Consider the following 23,791-nt stretch of genomic DNA (forward strand, 5'->3'; position numbering starts at 1 on the left):
CTGAGTGGCATGACCTGTAGATACTTTTATATAGATATGCACTATGGTAGGACACCTTGAGCTATAGTCTGTCAGTGCTAGGGGGCATGTGTGTGTGAACCAGATAAAATTATATGCCTGGCAGTCTGGTAATATAATGTATGAGTGGCGCTGCCTGAATAGATCAGTGTTATCCAACACTCAACACTATGAATGCATAGTAGAACTATAATTTACCAGTGCAAGCAGGCACATATGCAAAATACAATTATATGCTTGGCAATCTGGGAACACAGTATATAAGACTATAGGCTCAGGAATGTTTTAATATAAACAGGCACAGCCTTGTCTCTTTTGCATATTAAGATACACTTTATAAAGAAGACTCTCTAGTGGATCAATATTGTGGAGGAACAGATTAGGCATTACTGCCATCTGTAGTGCACATAATGCTATTTATTTATCTAGCCCTATGCAATGTGATACATTGTCACAATGGAGATACTGTATAATTGTCTAGTATCCTATTTGCTGAATATGGACTAAATAATAGCATAAAACTCTTTTGTGCCTATATCCACAAGAGATCCCCTATCAGTACACTCTCCTCTCAGAATTGTTATATAAAATTAGATCGGCTCCACCACAGGGTCCACTAAAACTTTTAATTTCTCTTTTTCAACACCATCTATTTTTTAATATTTCGCTTTTTAATTGGTGGTATACCTATACATACTATTTTTAATGCATACCAATAAAAATGTAATGTAATAATGCATCAACTATTGTACCTGGAGTGCTAATTAAGGTCATTATCTTGCCCTCTTCTTTAATTTATACATTCACGTATGTGACCCTAGCACCCCCTCACTTAATATAATTCAATTTATTGATATATTAGTGAGGCAGGGTACCATCTTGTGCGAAGCGGTTTCCCGTTACCCCTTTCCTAATTCTCCCTTTGACATTAAATGGCCCAATATGTATGGCCTCAAAATAGCACAATGATAGGATCATTATTGAGCATGTTGACAAATGTGGTCAGGTTATAACTGCTATTGGTCCTGTGTACTGTCATCATCTGACCACACTGTCACACTCCAATGATACCGGTTAACTTGGCAACTTGGCTGACTGCTGAATACCGTGATATTGCGCAATTTGCCACTGAGTCTGCATCTTAGCTATAGGGAAGGCCTGCATGTATGACCAGCTTAGCACAAATTTCTCAATAAACCCTTATCATATACAGTATAATTCTATATTTGTGTCAAATACATGATGCAAACCAGCACAAATGCTTCATACAATAAAATGATGACGCTTTATTAATCTTTTTTTCTTCCAGAACTTATATTTATACTTTCCCAGACATTATTTTAGTTCTACATATTGCTGTTTGTTGAATGCAGAGACCTGAAATGTAAATTGATGATCCTGCAAGAAAAAAAAATCCAAATATGAATGAAATAATTATTCTTTGTTAAATAGCTATTATTTTTACACATATACAGTAACTACAAACGAGCTAGCAGTGATTGATTACTGGAGTTTTACAACAGTAACTCATTTGTTCACATGTGCTGCATAAAACATGCACTGCTGGTGAGGCCTAAGAAAAGGATTCAGAACTGCTGGTCTAAAGAAGTAGGCAACGCCAGCATGTGTGGTATTTAGCATCTTTTAAACAACTTGTGGCTTTTAAGACAATGCATGAAGGATCAATAATGACAAAAAGTTATGCTGCACTATTGACCCATCATGTTTTTTCTTAAAATCTTGTGTTAACTGACCACCCATTTCTGCATACGCAGAAATGCATAATGATTTCCGTGCTGTGTTGAGTTTTCGCTGCATTGACATGTGGACGAACATAGCATTTAGCTGAGTATACTGAATTTGATTACAATGCATTATTTTGCATATGAACTTATAAATCCCCAAGAATAAGAAGAGCGAGTCATTTGATGCAATATGGAACTGCCCCTGGAAATTATGAGAGTCCTTCAATTTGAATGTCAGTTCCATACATATGCATTGAGTACATGATTAATAGTATATAGCAGAACAATGATTCCAATAATTATGTTAGGGACATATTTGTCATTATTAATATCCTTCTTTTTTTAATAAACACCAAAATATTACATAGCGGATGCAATTGTCTGGTTTATGAACAGAGGTTGGCATAGAAACAGTGGCAGATTGAGGTATTCCAATACAAATCATCCTGTTTCCACTGGTTGCCTTCACATTATTTAACTTCCTTGACACTCATTAGAGTGTTGAAACACAAGGAGCCTGATTCATCAAAGCACTCACACTGAGCGCAATTTGTGTTTGTTTCAGAACACATGTAATTCGGGACTGCGTACTCCCGAATTGAAAAAGCAGCGGATGTGAAGATACAGGCGCTGATGAATACGGGTATAGTTCTGCTCTGCTCTACTACACAGGTTATTGCAGGATACGTCCAATACCTACCTGGAATATAAATTTGCAAAAGACCACACAGAAAAAAAAAAAAAAATGTTGAATAATTGTCACCTGGTAATAATATAGACATTAATGACAAAACATTCATTTTTTTCCCGCCATGAAATACATTTATTAGGGTGTTATGAATGTTTACTGTACATAAAATAAATTTTTACAGCTGCTACTGATTGCATACATCTGTTATAGCATGTATACACAAATGTCATCATTAGTAAGCAACACTTAGACTAGCCCTGTAGATGGAGGTAGAAGAGATGCTGCTGTAACACAAGCATTATGCGATGCCCAGAGTTTGGACCCGGACATGCTGCATGCGCTTGAGTTTGGCACACCCTTACTATACATTGACTATGATCAAACGCCCCTTCCCCATCCTGTTTCATCCCTGAAATCGTAGGCTGTAGTAAGTGTGCTTTGCCCTTGAAGATGAATTGAACTTGGCTGCGTTCTGTGGCGTATGAGCAGGTTATGGACATGAGCAGAGTGATTTTCGGGAGGATGAGCTCAAAATCAACATTTAGGTCCCTCGTTGAATCAGGCCCAAGGAGTTTGAAGTTTCAGATAGAGGGATTATTTATAGGGATATTTTCCAAAGAAAATCTTAATTTATCACACAGATAAGGATATAAAATGGGTCTAATTTGAAGTTATAAGTAATCACTATATTTAGTGAAGGAGTGCTCCAAAAAGACTCAATTGTGGAGGCATGCATACAATTTATTCATTATAATTTATTCCAATACATTACAAATCATATTCAAAACTATGTTGTCCTTTAGCAAAATATTAATTAAAAATGTGAAAAGTAAGAGAAAAGCGGTAAAAACATATATAAAATGGTTAATTATAATCCAGAGAATCTATAACAATAGGGCAAGGTTTTGTACAGTCATGGCCAAAAGTTTTGAGAATGACACAAGTATTGGTTTTCACAAAGTTTGCTGCTTCAGTGTTTTTAGACCTTTTTGTCAGATGTTGCTATGGTATACTGAAGTAAGATTACAAGCATTTCATAAGTGTGAAAGGCTTTTATTGACAATTACATTAATTTAATGCAAAGAGTCAATATATGCAGGGTTGACCCTTCTTTTTGAAGACCTCTGCAATTCACCCTAGCATGCTGTCAATCAACTTCTGGGCCACATACTGACTGATGGCCGCCCATTCTTGCCAAATCAATGCTTGGAGTTTGTCCGAATTTGTGGGTTATTGTTTGTCCACTCGCCTCTTGAGGATTGACCACAAGTTCTCAATGGGATTAAGGTCTGGGAAGTTTCCGGGCCATGGACCCAAAATTTTGATGTTTTGATCCCCGAGCCACTTAGTTAGCACTTTTGCCTTATGGCAAGTTTCTCCATCATGCTGGAAAAGGCATTATTTGTCACCAAACTGTTCTTGGATGGTTGAGAGAAGTTGCTCTTGGAGGATGTTTTGGTACCATTCTTTATTCATGGCTGTGTGCTTAGGCAAAATTGTGAGTGAGCCCAATCCCTTGGCATGACACAGGACTGATGGTAGCGCTCACCTTTCCTTCTCCAGACAAGCGGTTTTCCAGATGCCTCTAACAATCTTAAAGGGGATTCATCAGATAAAATGACTTTACCCTAGTTCTCAGCAGTCCAATCCCTGTACCTTGTGCAGCATATCAGTCTGTCCCTGATGTTTTTCCTGGAGAGAAGTGGCTTCATTGTTGGCCTTCTTGACACCAGGCAATCCTCCAAAAGTCTTCGCTTCACTGTGCGTGCAGATGCACTCACACCTGCTGCTGCCATTCCTGAGCAAGCTCTGCACTGGTGGTGCCCCAATCCCGCAGCTGAATAAACTTTAGGAGACGGTCCTGACGCTTGCTGGACATTCTTGGGCGCCCTGAAGCCTTCTTCATAACTATTGAACCTCTCTCCTTGAAGATCTTGATGATCCAATAAATGGTTGATTTTGGTGCAATCTTACTAGCAGCAATATCCTTGCCTGTGAAGCCCTTTTTGTGCAAAGCAATGATGGCTGCACGTGTTTCCTTGCAGATAAGCATGGTTAACAGAGGAAGAACAATGATTTCAAGCACCACCCTCCTTTTAAAGCTTCCAGTCTGTTATTCTAACAGACTCATCATGACAGAGTGACCTCCAGCCTTGTCCTCGTCAACACTCTCACCTGTGTTAACAAGAGAATCACTGACCTGATGTCAGCTGGTCCCTTTGTGGTAGGGCTGAAATGCAGTGGAAATGTTGTTTTTGGGATAAAGTTCATTGTCATGACAAAGAGGGACTTTGAAATTAACTGCAATTCATCAGATCACTCTTCATGACATTCTGGAGTATATGCAAATTGCCATCAGAAAAACTGAGGCAGGAGACATTGTGAAAAATAATTATTGTATCATTCTCAAAACTTTTGGCCATGACTGTCTATCTGTATCTAATACATGTTTTACAATTTCTTATTTTATGTGTTGGGCTAGTATTCCTCACATATAAATAATTAAATCACATGAAACTATTGAACACCATAAACACAATCTTCTTCTAAATGATAGAGAGCGCATGGAGGAGGTTGAGCTTGCAAAAGCAACACTGTAGAGGTATTATGAAAACTGTGATACAGCAGTGTCTTTTGGACCTAAGGGGTTTAGAGTTTGAATGAGAAAATGGTAGTCAAATGTAAAAAAGGCAGCAGGTAAGCTCAGGAGAACTAAAAGAGAGTAATGACCATTGGATTTAGCAAATAAAAGATCAATAGACTCTTTTATGATTGGTGTTTCAATGAAATCTAGTGCACATCATATGGATCCTAGGAGGTCCTATATAGAGGAAAATATTAAATTAAACAGGTGATCAAGGAGCTTTTACACAAAGGGGAGGTTAGATATTGGGCAAAATTTACAGTAGAGGAAAAGTTAAGGGATAGCTTCTGCATGATTGGAAGGAGAGGTAAAAATTTCACACTAGAGGGAGAGATTGACGATCACTCTTAGGTGGGAGATTAACGATGGAGACAGAACATTATGTGTAGGAATAGAATGGGGAGAATGGGGAGGGCGGGTAGTGAGGAGAAGATAATTGTATAGACTTCGTCCTGAGTGACTGGTTCAAATACGGAGATGAAGCATGGGAGAGTAATGAAACACTGAGAAGCTGTGCTGCTGGGAGATTTCAATAGTATACCCTGTCTGATAGGGTCAATCTTTTTCTTCTGCAGCAGCTGGGTTCCAGTGAAGCTCTGGTGTCTAATGATGTTGCCCAGTGAGTTTCGGGGGGTCCGAGACTGCTCCAATCCCCGCAAATCGTGAGGCCAAAGGAGAGCTCCAGCGATTCCTGTCCTTCCAGGATGGCTGCCAAACCACGCCCCCCATCAATCTTTTTCTTGAAGTGACAGACATGATCTTGGGCAGTGAGATCAGTGGTGGGTGTCTGCACTCCTGGGTTAAGGAATGAATTAAAGGTACTAAAGAAACCTCTTAGATTCACAGACAGAGGATCAGTGATCTGAAGTCGGAGTGTTTTGCTAGAACAAGTGCATAGGTGTATGAGCAGTAATTTAAATTGTAGTGCAGGAAATCCAAAGACGAGTTTGACTTCCTCTAAGGACGCTCAGTAGAATGAGAGCATCTTTGAAAGAATTGTGTCTTTACAGTGAGCCAAGATTGTGGAGAAGTCAGGTCATGTGCTGGTACAGTCCCTGACTTTCTCTCCTGTGTGACTCTTGCATGCCCTGAGATGACATGATGGGGTTACCATTGGTGCATAAGACAATGGTCTAATGATCTGCTGCTGCAAACAACACCTGGCCAGTTTATTAAGTTCTTGGGTGACTACCTTCTTTGGCTCTGGCTACTCCTGGACTCATCTTCTGTATTTAAAGATACAGTACACCCTGTAAACTAAGACTGTTCCTGCTAGTAGAGTCCATCATTCCAGTATCTACTATAATAGTTCCATGAACCCTGGCAGGAGAGTTATGACAAAGACGGCAAAGTGTGGCAAGGGCTAGTTATAGTGTAGAGAGGTAAGTTTGGGACATAAGAGAGAAGAAATAGAGAGTAATGTTTTTCAAAAGCTACTGTAGTGCTGTATGTCTATGGATTTTATATCATAGAATATATTTGTGCAATTTTTTGGAAGCATGGGGATGACAGAAATTGAAAGGCAAGGTTAAAACGGTAAGGGGAGAATTAGTTGACTTGGAAAGGCCATATGAGCTGGCCAAAAAAAAAAAAGAGGTTGGAAGGAACAGGGAGAAGGTTACCAATGGGGATATAAAAGTCACCCATTATGAGAGTCGGCACTTCAGATCAGAGAAAATAAGAGTGCCATGAAGAGAAATGATCAATGACTGATGTGCTGAGCCAGGTAGATGTTAGATGACTAAAACATGTAAAAAAGAAGAAATGAGTCTAACAGTGTGATGTTAAAGGACACAAAGTAAAGAATGGCATTATGACAGTATACCGAAATGCGCAGTGATACAAAAAGCATTATACCTACTCCACCATCATGTCTGTCTCTAGGGAGTGTGGTTGATCTTTCCTGTGGTTATCTACATTTCAGAGTCAGGAAGCCAAGTTTCCGTAAGAGCCAAGAGACTTAGGGGTAAATGCATCATCCTCCGTTTTCTGCAAGTCGCTGTGAATCGGTGACTTTGCAGTGAGAATTTAAAGCGGCGATGGCTTGTAAAAGCAGTCTTACAGAAATTGGAGGATGATACATTTATCTCTTAGATAGAGAGGGCCTGATTCATTAAGGACAGTCCAGCCACCACAGAGAAAGTAGACCTCCAAATTTTGCGGTTGGGATGTGAAGGAAGATCTGGAGGAGACCAAAGGGGGCCTGAAAAAGCACTTTGAGGAAGAATTCAGACACATCAAAACTCCATTCCAGTCACACGACCCTGACTGATCTGAGAGATAAGACATTTCCAGAAAGGGGAAAGAGGGCGTCATGGGAGTTGTCAGAGATTACTATGCAACCTTTATTTCCCTAAGACTACTGACAACGACGCAGCTGATTCATTCCTGTCCGCTATCAATGCAGGTAAAGAAGCCATGTACACTCTCATGGACCTACACTCTTCCATTAGATCTTTTAGGCCAGGTAGTACTCTGGGCAGTAATGGTCTAGCAGTGGACTTCTATATAGCACTGTGGGACCTCATTGGCCCGGACCTGCTAGAGCTGTATGAGGAGATGGTGGTGGAGGGCAGAAAGCCTCCTATACTGAGGGAGGGTAATACTATGATTCTGTACAAGCACAAGGTGAAAGGATGTGATCTTAAAAATTGGCATCCCATCTCTCTCCTGAACGTGGACTATAAGATCCTAGCCAAGGTAATATCTAATCGGATAAAGGCTGTCATCGGGCAGATAGTTCACCCAGATCAGACTTGTGGCTTTCTGGGCCGCAGGATTGCAGATAGCCTTGCCCTGCTCAGGGATACAGTTCATTACATCCAAGATCGCCATGCACATGTGGCCGTGGTCAATCGTGATCAGGAGAAGGCCTTTGATCGTGTTTCTCATGAGTTTATGCATAGGGCTGTGGATAGATTTGGTTTGTGAGAAATGTTTTGTTCGTATGTTAACCTTATGTATCTTGACATTTACCGCTCAATGTTGGTGAACGGCTGGATAACTGACCCCTTCTCAATTCTGTCTCAAATCAGACAAGGCTGCCCTTTTCACCTCTTCTTTTTGTTTGTTGTATAGAGCTATTTGCAATGTGCATCAGACAGAAGCCAGAGATAAAAGGTATCACCGCATCGGGTCGTGACTGACAAGAGGCCAAGTGCTTGCTCTACATGAATGATGTCACTGTCTTCTGTGATGACCAGCGTTCGCTGACAGAACTCATCCAGACATGCGAGAACTTCGTCTGCGCTTCAGGGGCAAAGGTCTACTGCGGAAATCGGAGGTGATGCTCTTCAGGCACTGGCATCTGTCACCTCCCGCTGCATTCCCCTTCACAATCAAGTCTGACTTCATCAAGATTCTGGGATTCTGGTTTGTTGGAGAGGAGGCGGTCCCGAAGTGTTAAGAGAAAAGACTGCTGAATTTCAGACAAAAAATTGGTTTGTGGAGCCTCAGAGACCTCACCATCAAAGGGAAAGCACTGGTGCTGCGCAACAAGATCCTTCCAGTTCTGCAGTACATGGCCCAATCCTGGCCACTCCTTGCAGTGGTCTGCGAGACCATCACAAGGACAGTCTTCCATTTCATCTGGAGCTCCAAAATGGACAGATTGAAGCAATCAGTTATGTACAAGAAGTCCTTCAAAAGGTGGGAAAGGGATCCCTCATATCCCCACCATGCTACGAGCCTTCTTTGTTTGTAACTGCATCCACAGGATTCGGATTGAAAAAAACATTTGCTTTGCTGGAAACTCCATGTCTCACTTTTTCCTCCTGCCTCTTTGAAGGGGCATTGGCTGGGACAAGTTGCACAGCTCCTTTCCTTACAACTGGACTACATCTTGTTTTTACCTGGATATTGAACAATTTGTGGAGAACACCATCGGGAAGGATATAAACTAGACTTGAGGAAGCCTAAAACCATACACAAGCTCATCAGAGATAAATATGTTATGGAGTCTGTTACGGAGTCTCTTCCAGGGCTCCCTGCAGCGACTGCTAAATATGTTTTGGAGAATGTGATCTCTAAGAAGTTGATTAATAGACACAAAGACTTGGCATGGATGGCCCTTCAGGGGGGTTTGCCTCTCAGGACATTCCCGGAATCTGAGCAAATGTATTTACTGCCCTAAGTGCATTGTCAGCAGGGAAACATCTCGGCAAATCTGCCCCTATGCACAGGCACTGTTTGATGCCCTGGGACATGAACTTAAGGACACTGCGCCCAAGATTTGCCTTTCATACCATTCGGTATTTGATGGATTATTTCCTGGGACCCACATTTATGGGGCAATCCAGGAACCCTAACATCTTATTAACTATTTTAGGAAAGCTTTATAGCTTGCCAGGAATCACCTCATTTTGAAAAGGCAGAAGATCCATCCAGGACTGTCCAAGGCTGATCCACAGTCTGCTCAAAGAATATAACATCATGGACAGCCATGATTATTGACGATTATTGATTATAGACAATTATTGAGTTTGTTTCCTTCTTCCCCTTTTCCCTCATATGTCTGTTTTTTTCAATAAAGCTTTGGGCCTGTGACTCCCCCTCCCTTACCCCTTCAATCCCATTCCCCCATTACACTGTTTGATGTTTTGTTGAAATGTATTGCCTCTGTCACCCCCCCCCCCAGTGGCGCACGCAAGGGGGGTTTCTGAGTCTCCAGAAACCCCCCCCCCTGCGCTAACTAAGTGGCCGCTATAGCTGCACTGTCCTATACAGCAGCCGCGGCGCTGTCAAAGAAGCGTGCGCGGCGGTGCTGTAGTGTATACAGCACCGCCGCGGACGCTTCTTAGACAGCGCCGCGGCTGCTGTATAGGACAGCGCTGAAGAAACGGAGCTGCTGCGCATGCGCAGCAGCTCTCGCGGGGGGTGTTTTTTTTTTGGGGTCGGGGGGGGGGGGGGGGTTTCCTCCGTTCGCCCCTGCCCCCCCCCCACACCACCACCTTCACCTAAACCCCCCTCACAATGATTGCTTGTTTAAAACTGTTGTGTTGTTTAAATGATGCATAGTTACTGCAGTACCTGATGCATAGTGTAGGATGTTATATCTTGTACCTTATGTCTTGTATTGTACTAAAACATATGTCTGATTATGTTTTGCGCTGTATTGTGCTTACAGGTGCGCAGAGAAGCAGTACACTTAAATGTAATGTACCATATATGTTTTTTGTATCTTTATACCAAAAACTTTTTTTCAATAAAAAAAAAGTTAATGTATGTTTAGCAGCATTAGAGTTTTATACAAATAGTGATGCTTATGTAAATAAATGGCAGTAGAGTAGGTTTTAATTTTACACAGTTCAAAAGTAATTAAATGTATAGATTAGGCCAATATTTCTTTGTATTTAAGAAAAAAACTGCTGCAGCAGAAAAGACTATACTGTTTGTATTTAGAATGTACAATACAGCATATAAAAATAGGAGAAATGCAAATTTAAATGGTATAGGAAAGACAGCATTGTACTCATCAGCTCCACCTAAAGGACAAAGTCCACCAAACAAACACAGCAAGGAAAATATATTGTGTATCAGTATGCTGTAAGCTAGTGTGGGCCATAGCTTTTCTCTAGAACTTTTAAGGGCGGTGTCCAAAATTGTTTCTAATCTTGTAAAATGGAAAGAATGAAATGCCAACAAATTACTTTCACTGATAAGAAGTAACTGAGAATGTTACAGAGGTGGACTTAAATGACCTACTGAACAATGATTACATTAGTGTATGCTAAAAACAGTTCCATAAGAATATCAGAACATTTATTTTATCTATTTATTATATCTTATTTATCTGGTATCCTTTATTTATATAGTGCCTACATGTTACGCAGTGTTTTACAAAGAACATTTATAATTGTTTGCATTAGTTTCTGCTAAATTCTCTATCACACAAACAGTAGGGCTAAATTCTATCAGAAGCCAATGTGCCTATGAGGTATGTTGATGGAATGTGGGAGAAGTTGGAGCTGAGGAAACCCATGCAAACATTGACCATACAAAATACCACACAGAGTGCACTGCTCAGAATAACACCCAGAGACCCAACATTAGGAGGCTGCAATGTTAATCAATGTGCTGCTGTGACCATGTGCTGTAGCTAATACCTACCAGTCACATATTAGCTTTGTTTAGTTTAATGGAAGTTAGGCTGAGGAAGTAACTATCTAATTGATTACTATGCGTTATCACATTTGTTCTCTCTGGCCATGTTATAAAATAAGCTTTTTTAATCTTTTATTGATTAAAATGTCAAGCTAGAGGCCCATCCCTTTATTTATGCTGCACCAGAAATACCTGCTTTGATTCCCCAATTTTACCTATGTACTAACAACCATATTGATCTCTATTTTAATAATGTTGGCAAAACATTTTTAGCTTTTCACCTTTATTTGTACACCTTTAGGTTAATAAATGTACTTGTTATATGCTGGTACATTACATGATTATATTTAAGGTTTGTAACACTGAAACAGAATATAGTTGAGCCAAAAGTAAATAAACAGTATAATATCAATGCATATAAATAAACATACAATACATTTTATGTATCCAATCATGATATATTTATACCGTTCAATGACTGCTGTTTCTTAAACGTCTGAAGTCACAGGGTCTTTTAACTCCAGCTTGTTGAAATCATCAATCCGCTTTTCCACTACTTCACGTATCAATACTAAAAGAAAATAAAAACCATCATTTCAATGCACTGTGCTCCTGCACTACAAGACAGACACAATTACTACAATGTAATCATTATTGGTAAGTCAGAATTTCTAATGCCTAATAACATACTGTACTGTTCAATAAATAAACAAAATATGTGTTCATTGCCTTCTGTATTCATCTCTATTTAGCTTTAAGTTTTATCCTTCAATGTGCGTAACAACGAACTTGCTATTTCATGTGCAATATTATCCGTCAATGTAGCATAGCTTGTAAACTTGTACTAAACAAAAGACTTTTGAAATCAGATTTCCGAATATTAGAGGCAGTTATGACATATTCATTTAATTGAAAGGACCAATGGTCCAATGTGTGGGCGATCAGTTAATTATAATAAATGAGTCCAGTCCTTCTATTACAGAGCTTCCTGGTGGCTGATTGCAACCCTGGACCAGCCATCTTTTTGTATGTGCTCCGGATCAGTATATATTCTTCCCCTTGTCTTCCTCCTTTCCCTCCTCCTACTTGCTCTCATTTTCTATCCACCCCTCCTCTACCAACACAGAGATTGCATGGAGGCAGACACAATAGTCTGCCTCCCACACCATTCAAGAGCAGGTAAGCGTGTAGGGGACGGGGGGAATATAATGAGGGTACTGGAGGAGGATTTAATGTTTATGGGAGAAATGGTGATGGGATATTGTTATGCAAGGAAACTTTATTAAATGTAGGAGACAAATAATGTAATGTGGGTTTGGTGCAGGGGCGGACCCAGACATTTGTCCTACCCCGGGAGATTTTAGGGGGGGCGATTTAGGCCCCACCCCCTTTCTGTGTTCTAAGGCTGTCGGCGGCTGCACAGTATGTGCAGGTCCGTTCAGCAGTGAAAGTGTGCTGTCCCGCTGCTCTGATTGTGTTTAAAACACAATCAGAGCAGCCGGGCATCATACTGTGCCTGCTGAACGGACCTGCACAGTGTGCAGCTGTCCGCAGCAAGCCCCTGCTAGGGGGGGCGATCGCCCCGATCGCCCCCCCCCTGGATCCGCCACTGGTTTGGTGGGGTTATTATTAATATATTCTAGGGGGCTATTAATTAAATATGGCATCTAGTAAATTCAGGGGATAATAATTTAATTTTTGAGCTCATAGGGGGAAATTTGAATACTGTTATGTAGATGTTGGGATTGGTGGTGGAGAAACTAGCCTATTATTTTAATATTGGTAGTGGTTTGGGGGAAATTTAATGTTGGCCGATTGGGGGAAGAAGGCTTGTGACATCAGGAATTTGTCACCACTGCAGGGATGTTTCGATGCATTCTGCTCTGTAACATTACTGGTGTGTTTGAATGTGAGGGCCCTAGATGGTATTAACATTCCGGGAGTAGTGTTGGTCTTACTGTATGTTTAAATATGGCCACCGGACAACACAATCCATTCTCCTTGATAAAGACTTATGAGCAAGTCGAAACGCATTGGAGAGAAGGACCAATGCAAGGGATTCAGAGACTGCTCCTCCATTTTTCCAGCAACATCAGGAAATCTATCAGACAGACAGTAAGACCAACACTACTCCTGGGATGATAATACCATCTATGAACGATTGGACAAACGCCTGTTTGATAATACCTCTGGTAGGAGTATCTCTGTATACCATTGATCCTTTTTATGTATTCTTTTACATTTTTATAATTTTATTTTGAATTTGGAATATTAAACATTACATATTAAAACAATACTATGCTAGGATTTTACCCTTTGATTCTTATATTTGGTTTTGACCGTGAAAAAATACTTCCCAAAAAACTGAATTGGAAGGGCAAAACTCTCTGATGGCCTGTTCATTCAACTTCTGGTAGGAATCCCACCAGAAGGGGGTGTTGGTGTAAACACACGGTGTAATTTTGCATGGTAAAAATTATTTCACCAAGCACCTTGGATAAATATATTGTTTTTGGGTACTCTCAAAAGAAATTGTTTGCTACGGGCACATCCAAAATCACTTTGGATTTTTGGAACATTATTTTACTATATTCACAATCAGAAAGCATTTATATCTTAAAACAGATTGCACTATGTATGTTCTATGTATTACATGCAATATGATGAACTCATAATGAATAATGAAGATAGCCTGGAACAAAACCAAGTGTATCTGAAGTCCACATGAATATTCAATCTCTATATTGAATTACACTGTAGCACTGGATTTTTTATATGTCTTTGTTTTTTCTACAATCTTATAATCTTTCATATTGATAAACCAGTTTTAAAATTAAGAAAATGCAAATTTTAACGATAATTCTATTATATATATATATATATATATATATATATATATATATATGAGTTATGTGTTATTAAGTCAATGTCTTTAATGCAGTCAATATGTGGCTAACCTACAGCCAGCAGAAAAAGTCATTGTTCATTCCTATTAGAGCAATCATACAAAAAAATGTAGGCAGAAGAACCTTTTATAATAACCTAAGGGAAGAGCTCTCAATATTTTTGCCTTACAATTGATAAGCACCCGTGACTTGACAATACAAGCTATGTTCTTTACCAGGAAATGGTTTTTGTCTGTTGCTTCCTGGAAAAAATGCAGTGGATTATGGACAATTCCAGGGAAGAATTGCCAGTAACTCTAGCACTTGTATGACATTTCTCTAGTCCCAGTAAGTAGTATTTTAGTGGTTGCATCTCTAAGTTCACCATCATAGTTGCATAGTTCACCATCTTTCGGGTCCTATCGCGCGGGCTCGTGCTCCACACACACAAGCTCTTTTGTAAACTGAGCCAAAAAAAAAATCACACTCTATTGTAAAGAAATTGTTATTTACATCATTCTGGGAATGTAATCATTTATAGTCTCATTAGTAATCATAATGTTTACTGGCTTAAAAGTTTATGTTTGTTTAAAAATAATATGTTAATTACAGGCATATATAATAATCAATGTATATAGGTAATTACAATAACTCTAGAATAGAATGAACATGTAGGTGTTGCAAGAACATAACTTACTGTCAATCATTGTTCTTCCCAAGTCATTCTTATCCAGTGTCTTCTGCAGTTCATCTATCAACCATGGCATGAATTCTGTCTCCACATCTGTTTTGATACACAAATACTCGGTTATATAGAAAGGACTGAATAAAACCATGAAATTAAAAATCTAAATACATGACTGCGAGTAAACTGAATGTGCAAAGAAGGAAGTATGTACACATCCTTAAGAACTGTACATGAACCATGTGAAATATTAAAAGCAAATATTTGCAGTACAATGATCCCATCACCTGAGCAAAACACATACAAAGTGTCAATGTTATGCTAAGAGTATCATCATGAGGCAGTAACTAATATTGTTGTGGTACGTGCTGCATGAAATCCTCAATGAACTGCTGCCTGGTCAGCAGGGGGGGCACAACACCTGCCCGCCCGTTACCACTACATTAACTATTGACAGAGCCAGCGCATCAGCTCTCTGCTCACTACAGCGTTCTGATGTGAAAAAATGATGACAGTACGCTGCCAGAACACAGGAGCCGGCATAGAAGCAAAAGGAAGAAGAAAAAAAGAAGCTCTGGAGCGATCAGGTAATTAAATTACAGGGTGGATGGTGAGAAAGGGAAGGGGGGTGCTGGAGACTAGAGGGGGCTGATGAGAAGGTGGAGCTGATGAGAAGGGGGGGCTGATGAGAAGGGGGAGCTAATGAGACGAAGTGACTGATGGGGAGAGGGGGCTGGAAACTAGAGGGGGCTAGTGAGAAGGGGGGTCTGATTAGAAAAGGAGGCTGGTGAGAAGAGGAGGCTGATGAGAAAAGGGGTCTGGAGAAAAGAGGGGTCTGGAGAAAAGAAGGGTCTGGAGAAAAGAGGGGGCTGATGAGGAGAGGAGGCAGATGAGAAGAGGAAGCTGGTGGGAAGAGGAGGCAGATGAGAAGAGGAAGCTGGTGGGAAGAGGAGGCAGATGAGAAGAGGAAGCTGGTGGGAAGAGGAGGCAGATGAGAAGAGGAAACTGGTGGGAAGGGGGGCTGGAAAGAAGAGGAGGCTGATGAGAAGGGAGGGGCTGATGAGAAGAGGAGGCTGATGAGAAGAGGAGGCAGATGAGAAGAGGAGACAGATGAGAAGAGGAAGCTGGTGGGAAGAGGAGGCTGATGAGAAGGGAGGGGCTGATGAGAAGAGGAGGCTGATGAGAAGGGGAGGCAGATGAGAAGAGGGGGCTGATGAGAAGAGGAGGTTGGTGAGAAGAAGAGGCTGGTGGGAAAGGGGGCTGGAGAGAAGAGGGAGCTAGAGATTTTAGAGGACAGGAGGGTGGAGAGAAGGGGGGATTTTTTATAGTATGATACATACTATAAAAACATAAGTAATATAAAAATAAATCAGTAAAATATACATTTGCAATAATAATCTCTATTTAATGTGAGGAAAGTTGTAACCCATAATTTGATTGTGGGGCTGGTGGGGAAGTAGACATTTGTATTACATGGGAATGTTAAGAATTTAATGTCGGGGCTGGTTAGGGGTGGAATCAGTCTGTTAAATGTGGAGGTTATTTAATCCGGGCTGATGGGGGGGGGGGGGGGGGTTAAGTTTTTTTTATTAAATGGGAATGTTATTAATTTATTGTAGAGGATTGGTTGGGGAGAGGAGGCTTTTAATTTAATGTAGGGCTGGTTAGGGGGAAGGAGGCCTAATTATTAAACATGGTGCTATTAATTTGATGTCAGGGCTATATGGAGGAATATAGACATTACACTTAAATGCTATCAATTAAATTCTGGATCCAATTTGGTGGAAGTAGGCCTGTTTATTAAACAGAAAAAGCTACTGATTTAATATCCGTCTGGTTGTGGGGAGGGAGGCCTAGATCTTCACTCACTGCTCGACTTTTCAGAAGGTTAATAATAACTATCTCTTTTCCAAACAGGACCCTAACATTCCAGGATCCAGCCAAGCAGCAACGGAGCATAAAACCAGCAGGCAGAAAACACCGGCAATGTGTAACCACTAAGAGGCAGTATCTACTCCCACAAAGGTAAGTTGTGGTCCAGTGGCAAACGCGGTGCAGGCACCCTATGCTGCCTGCACATAGGCGGTGGCATCAAATACTACTCAATACAGCTGTCTCATCCATTGCTAGAATATACAGCTTGTGCAATATTCTATCAATGGATTACACAGGCCGAATCAGTAGTATGTGATGAACACTTATGCGCGGACTGCATATGCCTGCACTGCATTGCTCTAATGACAGTGCTACAGGGCTCCTCCCCTAGACTACAAGAGCCCTGTAGCAACAAATGAATACAGTCAGGTCCATAAATATTGGGACATCAACACAATTCTCATATTTTGGGCTCTATACACCACCACAATTGATTTGGAGGCACATATAGAAACCGTTGTAATTCCTTCACCGTTCACCTGATTTGGAAGTAAATACCCTCAAATGAAAGATGAAAGTCTGCAGTTAAAGCACATCTTGCTTGCTTCATTTCAAATCCATTGTGGCGGTGTATAGAGCCCAAAATATGAGAATTGTGGCAATTTCCCAATATTTATGGACCTGACTGTATGTGTGAGTGTGATCACCACAGCATTGATGTTACCAGGGTGTCAGATTATAATCCATTATAATCAGACAGGCATGTGAAAAAGGGAAGGAACATACACAATAAAATGCAATATAAAGGGAGTTTTGTTTTTTGTTGCATTATTTATTTTCATTATTTAAGATTTTAATTTATAATAATAAAAGTAACGCTGGATTAAGCAACACTAAAATAACCTCTTTTTTATATTGATAAATATATATTGTACCCCGGGGCGGATTGGGAACTTAAATTGGTCCTGTAAAAAATTCTGAAAGTGGCCTCATGTAGACGGGGACCAGATAAATGGTAGGCGGGGCAATAGTAGTCAGAGTTAGCACACCATTAGCCCTGGCCACATTGGTTTTAGGCAAGGCAAATGCAATACGTATTGTTAGGCAGAGTCTGCTTGTCACAGTTGGTGGAGTTAACACACAAGTAGACAAAGCATTTCACTAGTAGGTGGAGCAAACACAAGTAGGCAGAGTCAGCACACCAGTGGGTGGAGTACACACATTGGTTATGTGAGAGGAGCAGCTTAATTCAGTAGCAGGGAGTTCCTAGAGTTAGCAGTAATTTAATAGTAGTTGGGTCTCCCCAGGGCCATCTTTTCCATTGGGCACGATAGGCAGGTGCCCGGGGGCCCCACGGGCAAGGGGGCCCCATAGGCAGGGCTCTTAATTAGAATAAATAATCCTGCAAAAGACAAAACCTGCAAAAAAACCTTCAAGGGTCACTGAGCAAGTACATCTATCTATCTCTATCTCTATATATCTATATCTGTATCTCTATACATCTATATCTATATATATATATATATATATATATATCTATATATGTAGGGGCCCCAGTGCACTGCTTTGCCCGGGGGCCCATAATGTTGTTAAGATGGCCTTGGGTCAAAGTCTCCCTAACGGTATTAATAAAAAAAAAAAAAAAAAAGACACCTCTGCCTAACTGTGTGCAAAACTTTAGGGTGCCCTCTATTTGTGACAATTTTGTCTGTACCTATTCTTGGTACAGACATCCTAGTGACTGCCAAACAATACAGAGAGCATCCTAATGACTGTCATACAATACTAAGAGTATTCTAATACATACAATACATATAATACAAAGTACATTTTTGTGACTGCCACACAAATCAAGCTACTGTGCTTTTTGCTTTAATGCCCTCCTAGGTAAAAGCAAAAAGTATTTTTTAAATAGAATTTACCTCCATTTACTCACAATTTACCTCCATGCTTTCCTTCCCCCACTTTTACAGGATTTCCTCTATAACTTTCTAGCACATGTTTTTTTTCTATTTAAGATATGGCCTAATGGCATGTAGAGAGTGCATAAAGGAAGAAAGGAACATGCACTATAGCATTTAACACAATAAACAAATTACTTCTCACAACACAGTGCACACACACACACATATATATATATATATATATATATATATATATATATATATATATATATATATATATATATATATATATATATATATATATATTTCTATATAGGTGCACAGCCAGTGGTTGAGGATTCTGTGGACTAAATAGGAGGAGTATCAAACCATATGGCCCAAATTGGTCAGTCATTATTGATGTACGCTCAAGATCACCCAAAAATTGCTGAACAGATTTCCAAAATAGTTGTATTAGTGGGCAGGCCCCAAACATATGTAAATAATTGCCTTTGTTCAGCCCCACAAAGGAATTGGATGACACAATATAACTGCAGGTGTTGAAGAAATAACTTGTGTGAAATACCTTCCTCAAAAGTATAAATCATTCAATGGGGTAGCCAGTCATCGAGTGTTTCATTTCCCTGCCTACACCACCATGACTCTGCAGCCCCCACCCCACTCAGCAACAGGCAGCACCGATTCGCTGCCTGTTGCTCTCCAATGACAGGACTGCCCCTGGCAACCAAGGAAGCCTAGGGTGGATCTCCAATAGGATGAGACTCCTACTATGTCCTTCAGCCCTGCCGCGCTCATCGCCCCCGCTATCAGCCCTCTCCCCTCCGAACTCATTGCCTTGACTGTCAGCCACTTTTGTCCGCTCATCACCTCAACTGTCAGCCCTCTCCCCCCCTCATTCATTACCTTGACTGTCAGCCACTCTTGTGCACTCATTGACCTTACTGTCAGCCCTCTCTCCCCATCCGCGCTGGTTGTAAGAAAAATTAATAACAAAAAAAAATCCAGGGGATACATGAGGAGGCCTCCGGGCAACATTGTTAGGGCAGCGACCTACAGGGAAACTTCCTGGTAAGGTATATGCCCAATCCGCCCCTGATTGTACCGAAAACAACCCTTTAAGGATAGGCTGCTACTTATGGGCCAGTGCTATGTGCTTGCCCCCCGGGCTGAAGTCTGCCAGCCAGCCCCTGATCCCAGACTACAGAAGCTTGACACAATTTAGTGCTCCTTTATTTAAAAAAACTTCCCTAGTCCTTATATTACATTGGTGAGGAATGGCCATAGTTTAGGAAAAGAAAGACTATATTTCAATGTGACATCACTTAAATGGAGTTATCACTGGCATGGGGAGAGGCTCATTCTTTACCCCTTATACATCCCTGTGCTAATATAACAAGAGCAGCCACCAATATTAAAAAAGTACTGCATGCTCTACATTTGCATATAAGGGCCAGCTCAATGTATGTGCATATAAGATGTTAAGTCTGATTGCATAGTGAGAATGTAAATTCTTCTTAAGCCTAAATAAATTAATCACACAGTTCCTAAATAATTAATGAGCATGTATAATAATAAAGTAATAATAATATGAGTAATAAAGCCCACAGTTTCTGTTAACCACTAAAACAGCATTACATCACCTTCCTTATATAGTACCCGTGGTTTATTCTCAGACGGTGAGCTGTATCTTATCACTGATGTGTGTCACCGTATGACTCACCACAGGAGTGGGCAGGAGATGTTTGTTACTAATGGCAACAGTGACATCCAGACAGAAAGAGGCTACAAGGGGGCAAGAGTTATTGGGAGCCAGAAAAGCACTGATCTGGTCTAATCATCCATGTGTGATTAATATAATTATATAGCCCCATTACTGTAAAATTTAAGCATACTGTGGATTGATAATTGATAATAATATACACAGATCTGTATTAAAATAAGTAAGTGTTCTGTGAATTAACAGGAAGACTGAAAGAGAACATAGCATGTATCTTGGACCAGTTAGGCCATTAATACATGTTTCTTAGGCGAATAATTATAAACTTTCTGGATTAATTATAAAACAGTTGCATAAATGTAGCATTAAAGGGACACTATAGTCAAATGAGTTATAATTTGACATAGATTTAAAAAGCAAAGTTATTATGTATTTTCTATTTATAACATTATACATATACACTTTTTTTTTATTTTATTTGTTACATTAGATGATAAAACATGTTAGTCACAAGTAGGTATACTGACATTGTAAACAATAGGTTCTATTGTCAGACCTGTTTACCTGTGTTGTACTTGTGTTAAAAACACTAGTAGACGCATTCACTTTAACATCAGTGGATATGAGACCTTATGGCAGTGGCTCCCAAAATTTCTCAGTTCAAGGCACCCTTAGGGTCTCCATAATTTTTTCAAGGCATCCCAAAGCCAAAATAATTAGCAAGTCCCCCGTGTTGCTTACCAACGGCCCTGTGAGATCGCTGCGGCAGTTTGGGAACCACTGCCTTTGGTGTATATTAGCCTTTAAATTTATCAACACTGCCATTCATTGTTGACAATAAAGTGTCCTTTTATTTTGTATCCCTGATTGACTTTAACGCCATGGGACAGTGTTAAGTTGGATAAACGGTACTAAAAGTACTAAATAGAAGATACATTTCACCCAGGATTCTCTTTTACAAATTACAAAGAACCAGGTAGTTTATTTAACTTTGACAGTGTATGAAGAGACAAACACATGAAGGTGCAACTAGAATGCTTTTTTCTTCAGTAAGTAGAGAATATCTCTGAATGCAAATCAATACTTTACCATAAAACAAATATGTCCAGCTTACCAGCCAACCCCCAAACAAGTTTGTGCTAGCACTGCTGTTGTTATAGTACTGGTGGTGGTCTCCAAAATTGGGAACTTCTTATCCCTCAGTGATTATGTAAAAATATCATAAACCGTGCTGCAATTATTGCATTATATTGAAATGTTGAAAAAATATAGTATTTAATATATGTTTTTAGTTATGGTACAGTGTGGTGGTGCCTAAAAGCTGGTTATGGTTAATTTGCTTGGATGCAATTTAAGATAAACAAACAAATAACAAACAAAGAAAATACCCTGTCGTGTACATGTATGGTCATTTTATCTGCTGCAATTTTGTGGGAAAATTAGGCTGTATTGAGGCCACAGATTGAAGCATATATGGACCCAAAAAGATTGTCTATCCCTGATTGGCTGGTAAATCACAGAGAGAATAAGATCAGCCAGGTATGCCATCATTGTCCTACCATGCCAACTGTGTATAAAAGGCCATACACTTGTATTTAGGCGCAGTCACCCACCTGGTATGGGCACCTGTAGCCCCCACCCAAGAGAAGACTGAATATATATAAATTACATTAAAGATAAAATAACACTATGAGTAAGTTGGCTAATATAGAAGCCAAAAGAATATATGCTGTTCTATTTAATATTAGTAAGACGTAGGCAGCAGGTGACTTTGTTAGCTTATGATAGGGCTGAAAGACAAACAGCAGTCAGCAGCCACAGTTCCAAATGCTACAAATAATCCATCAAGATATGTGAAAATAAACGAGAACTGAGCTGTAATGCTGACGTGGAAAAGGTCATCTTTGTTCTCCAGGACATTATATGTCCTTAAACATACAAGGTGACCATTGGCAGACTCAACTCAACAGCCCAATTAGAAACATTTTAAAGGGAAAAACATGCAGGTGGCCCAGTGACCCGGCCCACGGTAGCCCACTATGGGACTGGCTTGGGGGGGGGGGGGGGGGCAAATGCCCCTCCTGGTCCAGCCTGCCCATGACCATTGGGCATGTCTGAAAAGAGCAGACATATTCAAATGGATATAGTTACAGGGACTATATTATGAGCATCCCGAAGATGCACAAAAATCACGCATTGGTGTAATGTAGTGAATAATGCATGGGAAGCGATTCTGTGTGACAGGAGGTGTCTAATGGACATCTCACTGCAACTAATGCATTTTTTCTGAAGCTCCATCTAGAAGAGGGGAAAATTTTCACAAATTTTCAGCTACAGTATATTATTTTTACAATATACGTTTTGAAAAATCACAAACCTCTTTCCACAGGGTCATAGAAATAGCCATTGTCCCTTAAACTGCTAAACACAGAGGGGATAAGATCAGCCAGGTATTGCTGTGCAAAAGCCCTCGCTGCCACTTTTTCTGCCGTCTCCTTTTCTTTGAGAAGCATTTCCCGTTGCTGCTGTTTGCGCCGTTCCTGCAAAGAAAAATACATGACAATGATCTGTGATTTTAGTTTGGATTTTTCATAATTGAAAATACAGTAAATTGGTCAGACATGTACAAGAACAATGGTGATTGATGACCAGTCTAACATGACCTTACCTTTTCCTCCCTGTGCCGTCTCTCTTGCTCTTCGAGTCTTTGGGCCTCAGCAAGCTCAGCATTGCGCAGCTCCTCAAATGCACGCTGTTGTGCCCTTAGGTTGGCCAATTCCTCTTCTTCCTTTACTTCCAGCAGAGCCTGCTCAATTGTCTTCCCAACCAACACTTCCAGTATTGGTTTCACTTCCAGATCAAAGTCAAAAAGCTTAAAATAATAAGTATGACATATATTAAATACAGACTCATTTCACAATGAAAGGTCAACACTAGATAGTTATTGTTCTTGCTACCTAAAGTAATCTGATCTAACATATTTTGTTGTTGTTCATTTTTTGTCTTCAATTTTCAAGTCAGAGATGTTCTGGTGCTTTCCTCTTTACAGAACTGATTCAACTGATTAACATTTTAGGTTGTCTTGCATGAACTGATCATTACATGTCATGCCACAAACTTCCTAACCACTAATATATTAGTCTGCTTCAGCCATTCTAGTATAAATGTGCTATGTTTGGGATTTATCGTATGGACAAATACCGTGACATTCTACAACAGAATTTGCTGAAACAATCCAAAATTTACTATTCCCAAAAGAAAGGCAGTCCCCAACCATAATATTACCACTGGCATGCTTCATCCTTGTCAACTCTTGTGTGCATAAATTAGGTGTTTATTATTTTTCAATTTGTGAATTAACTGTCTGCATAAAGTTTTTTCAAGTGTTTTGTAACCCTTTCCACCCTCATATGGGTCAAAAAACCCTTTATGACATCCTCTGAAATCATTTATGTTGGTGTCAAGTACTGTAAAGAGCACAATGGTGATGACCAAAGTTCATGTTAGCTAGCTGATGCCCTGTGA

The 23,791-nt window shown here is 40.1% G+C and overlaps 1 protein-coding gene across 2 annotated transcripts in view; it reads right to left on the reverse strand.

The window, feature by feature from the left end:
- Positions 1–1,284: 1,284 nt before the first annotated feature.
- The window catches only part of RSPH3 (radial spoke head 3), a 43,056-nt gene continuing 20,549 nt past the window's right edge, over positions 1,285–23,791 (reverse strand). For both annotated transcript variants that reach the window (XM_075200669.1, XM_075200670.1), the window contains 5 exons: positions 22,935–23,138; positions 22,644–22,806; positions 14,783–14,869; positions 11,669–11,771; positions 1,285–1,416 (listed from right to left, as the gene is read on the reverse strand). In XM_075200669.1, coding sequence (XP_075056770.1) covers positions 11,689–11,771; positions 14,783–14,869; positions 22,644–22,806; positions 22,935–23,138 — 537 coding nt within the window. In that variant the 3' untranslated portion in view covers positions 1,285–1,416; positions 11,669–11,688. The remainder of the gene's footprint in view (positions 1,417–11,668; positions 11,772–14,782; positions 14,870–22,643; positions 22,807–22,934; positions 23,139–23,791) is intronic.

This window comes from Mixophyes fleayi, chromosome 3 (assembly GCF_038048845.1).
Source record: "Mixophyes fleayi isolate aMixFle1 chromosome 3, aMixFle1.hap1, whole genome shotgun sequence".
Classification (NCBI taxonomy): domain Eukaryota; kingdom Metazoa; phylum Chordata; class Amphibia; order Anura; family Limnodynastidae; genus Mixophyes; species Mixophyes fleayi.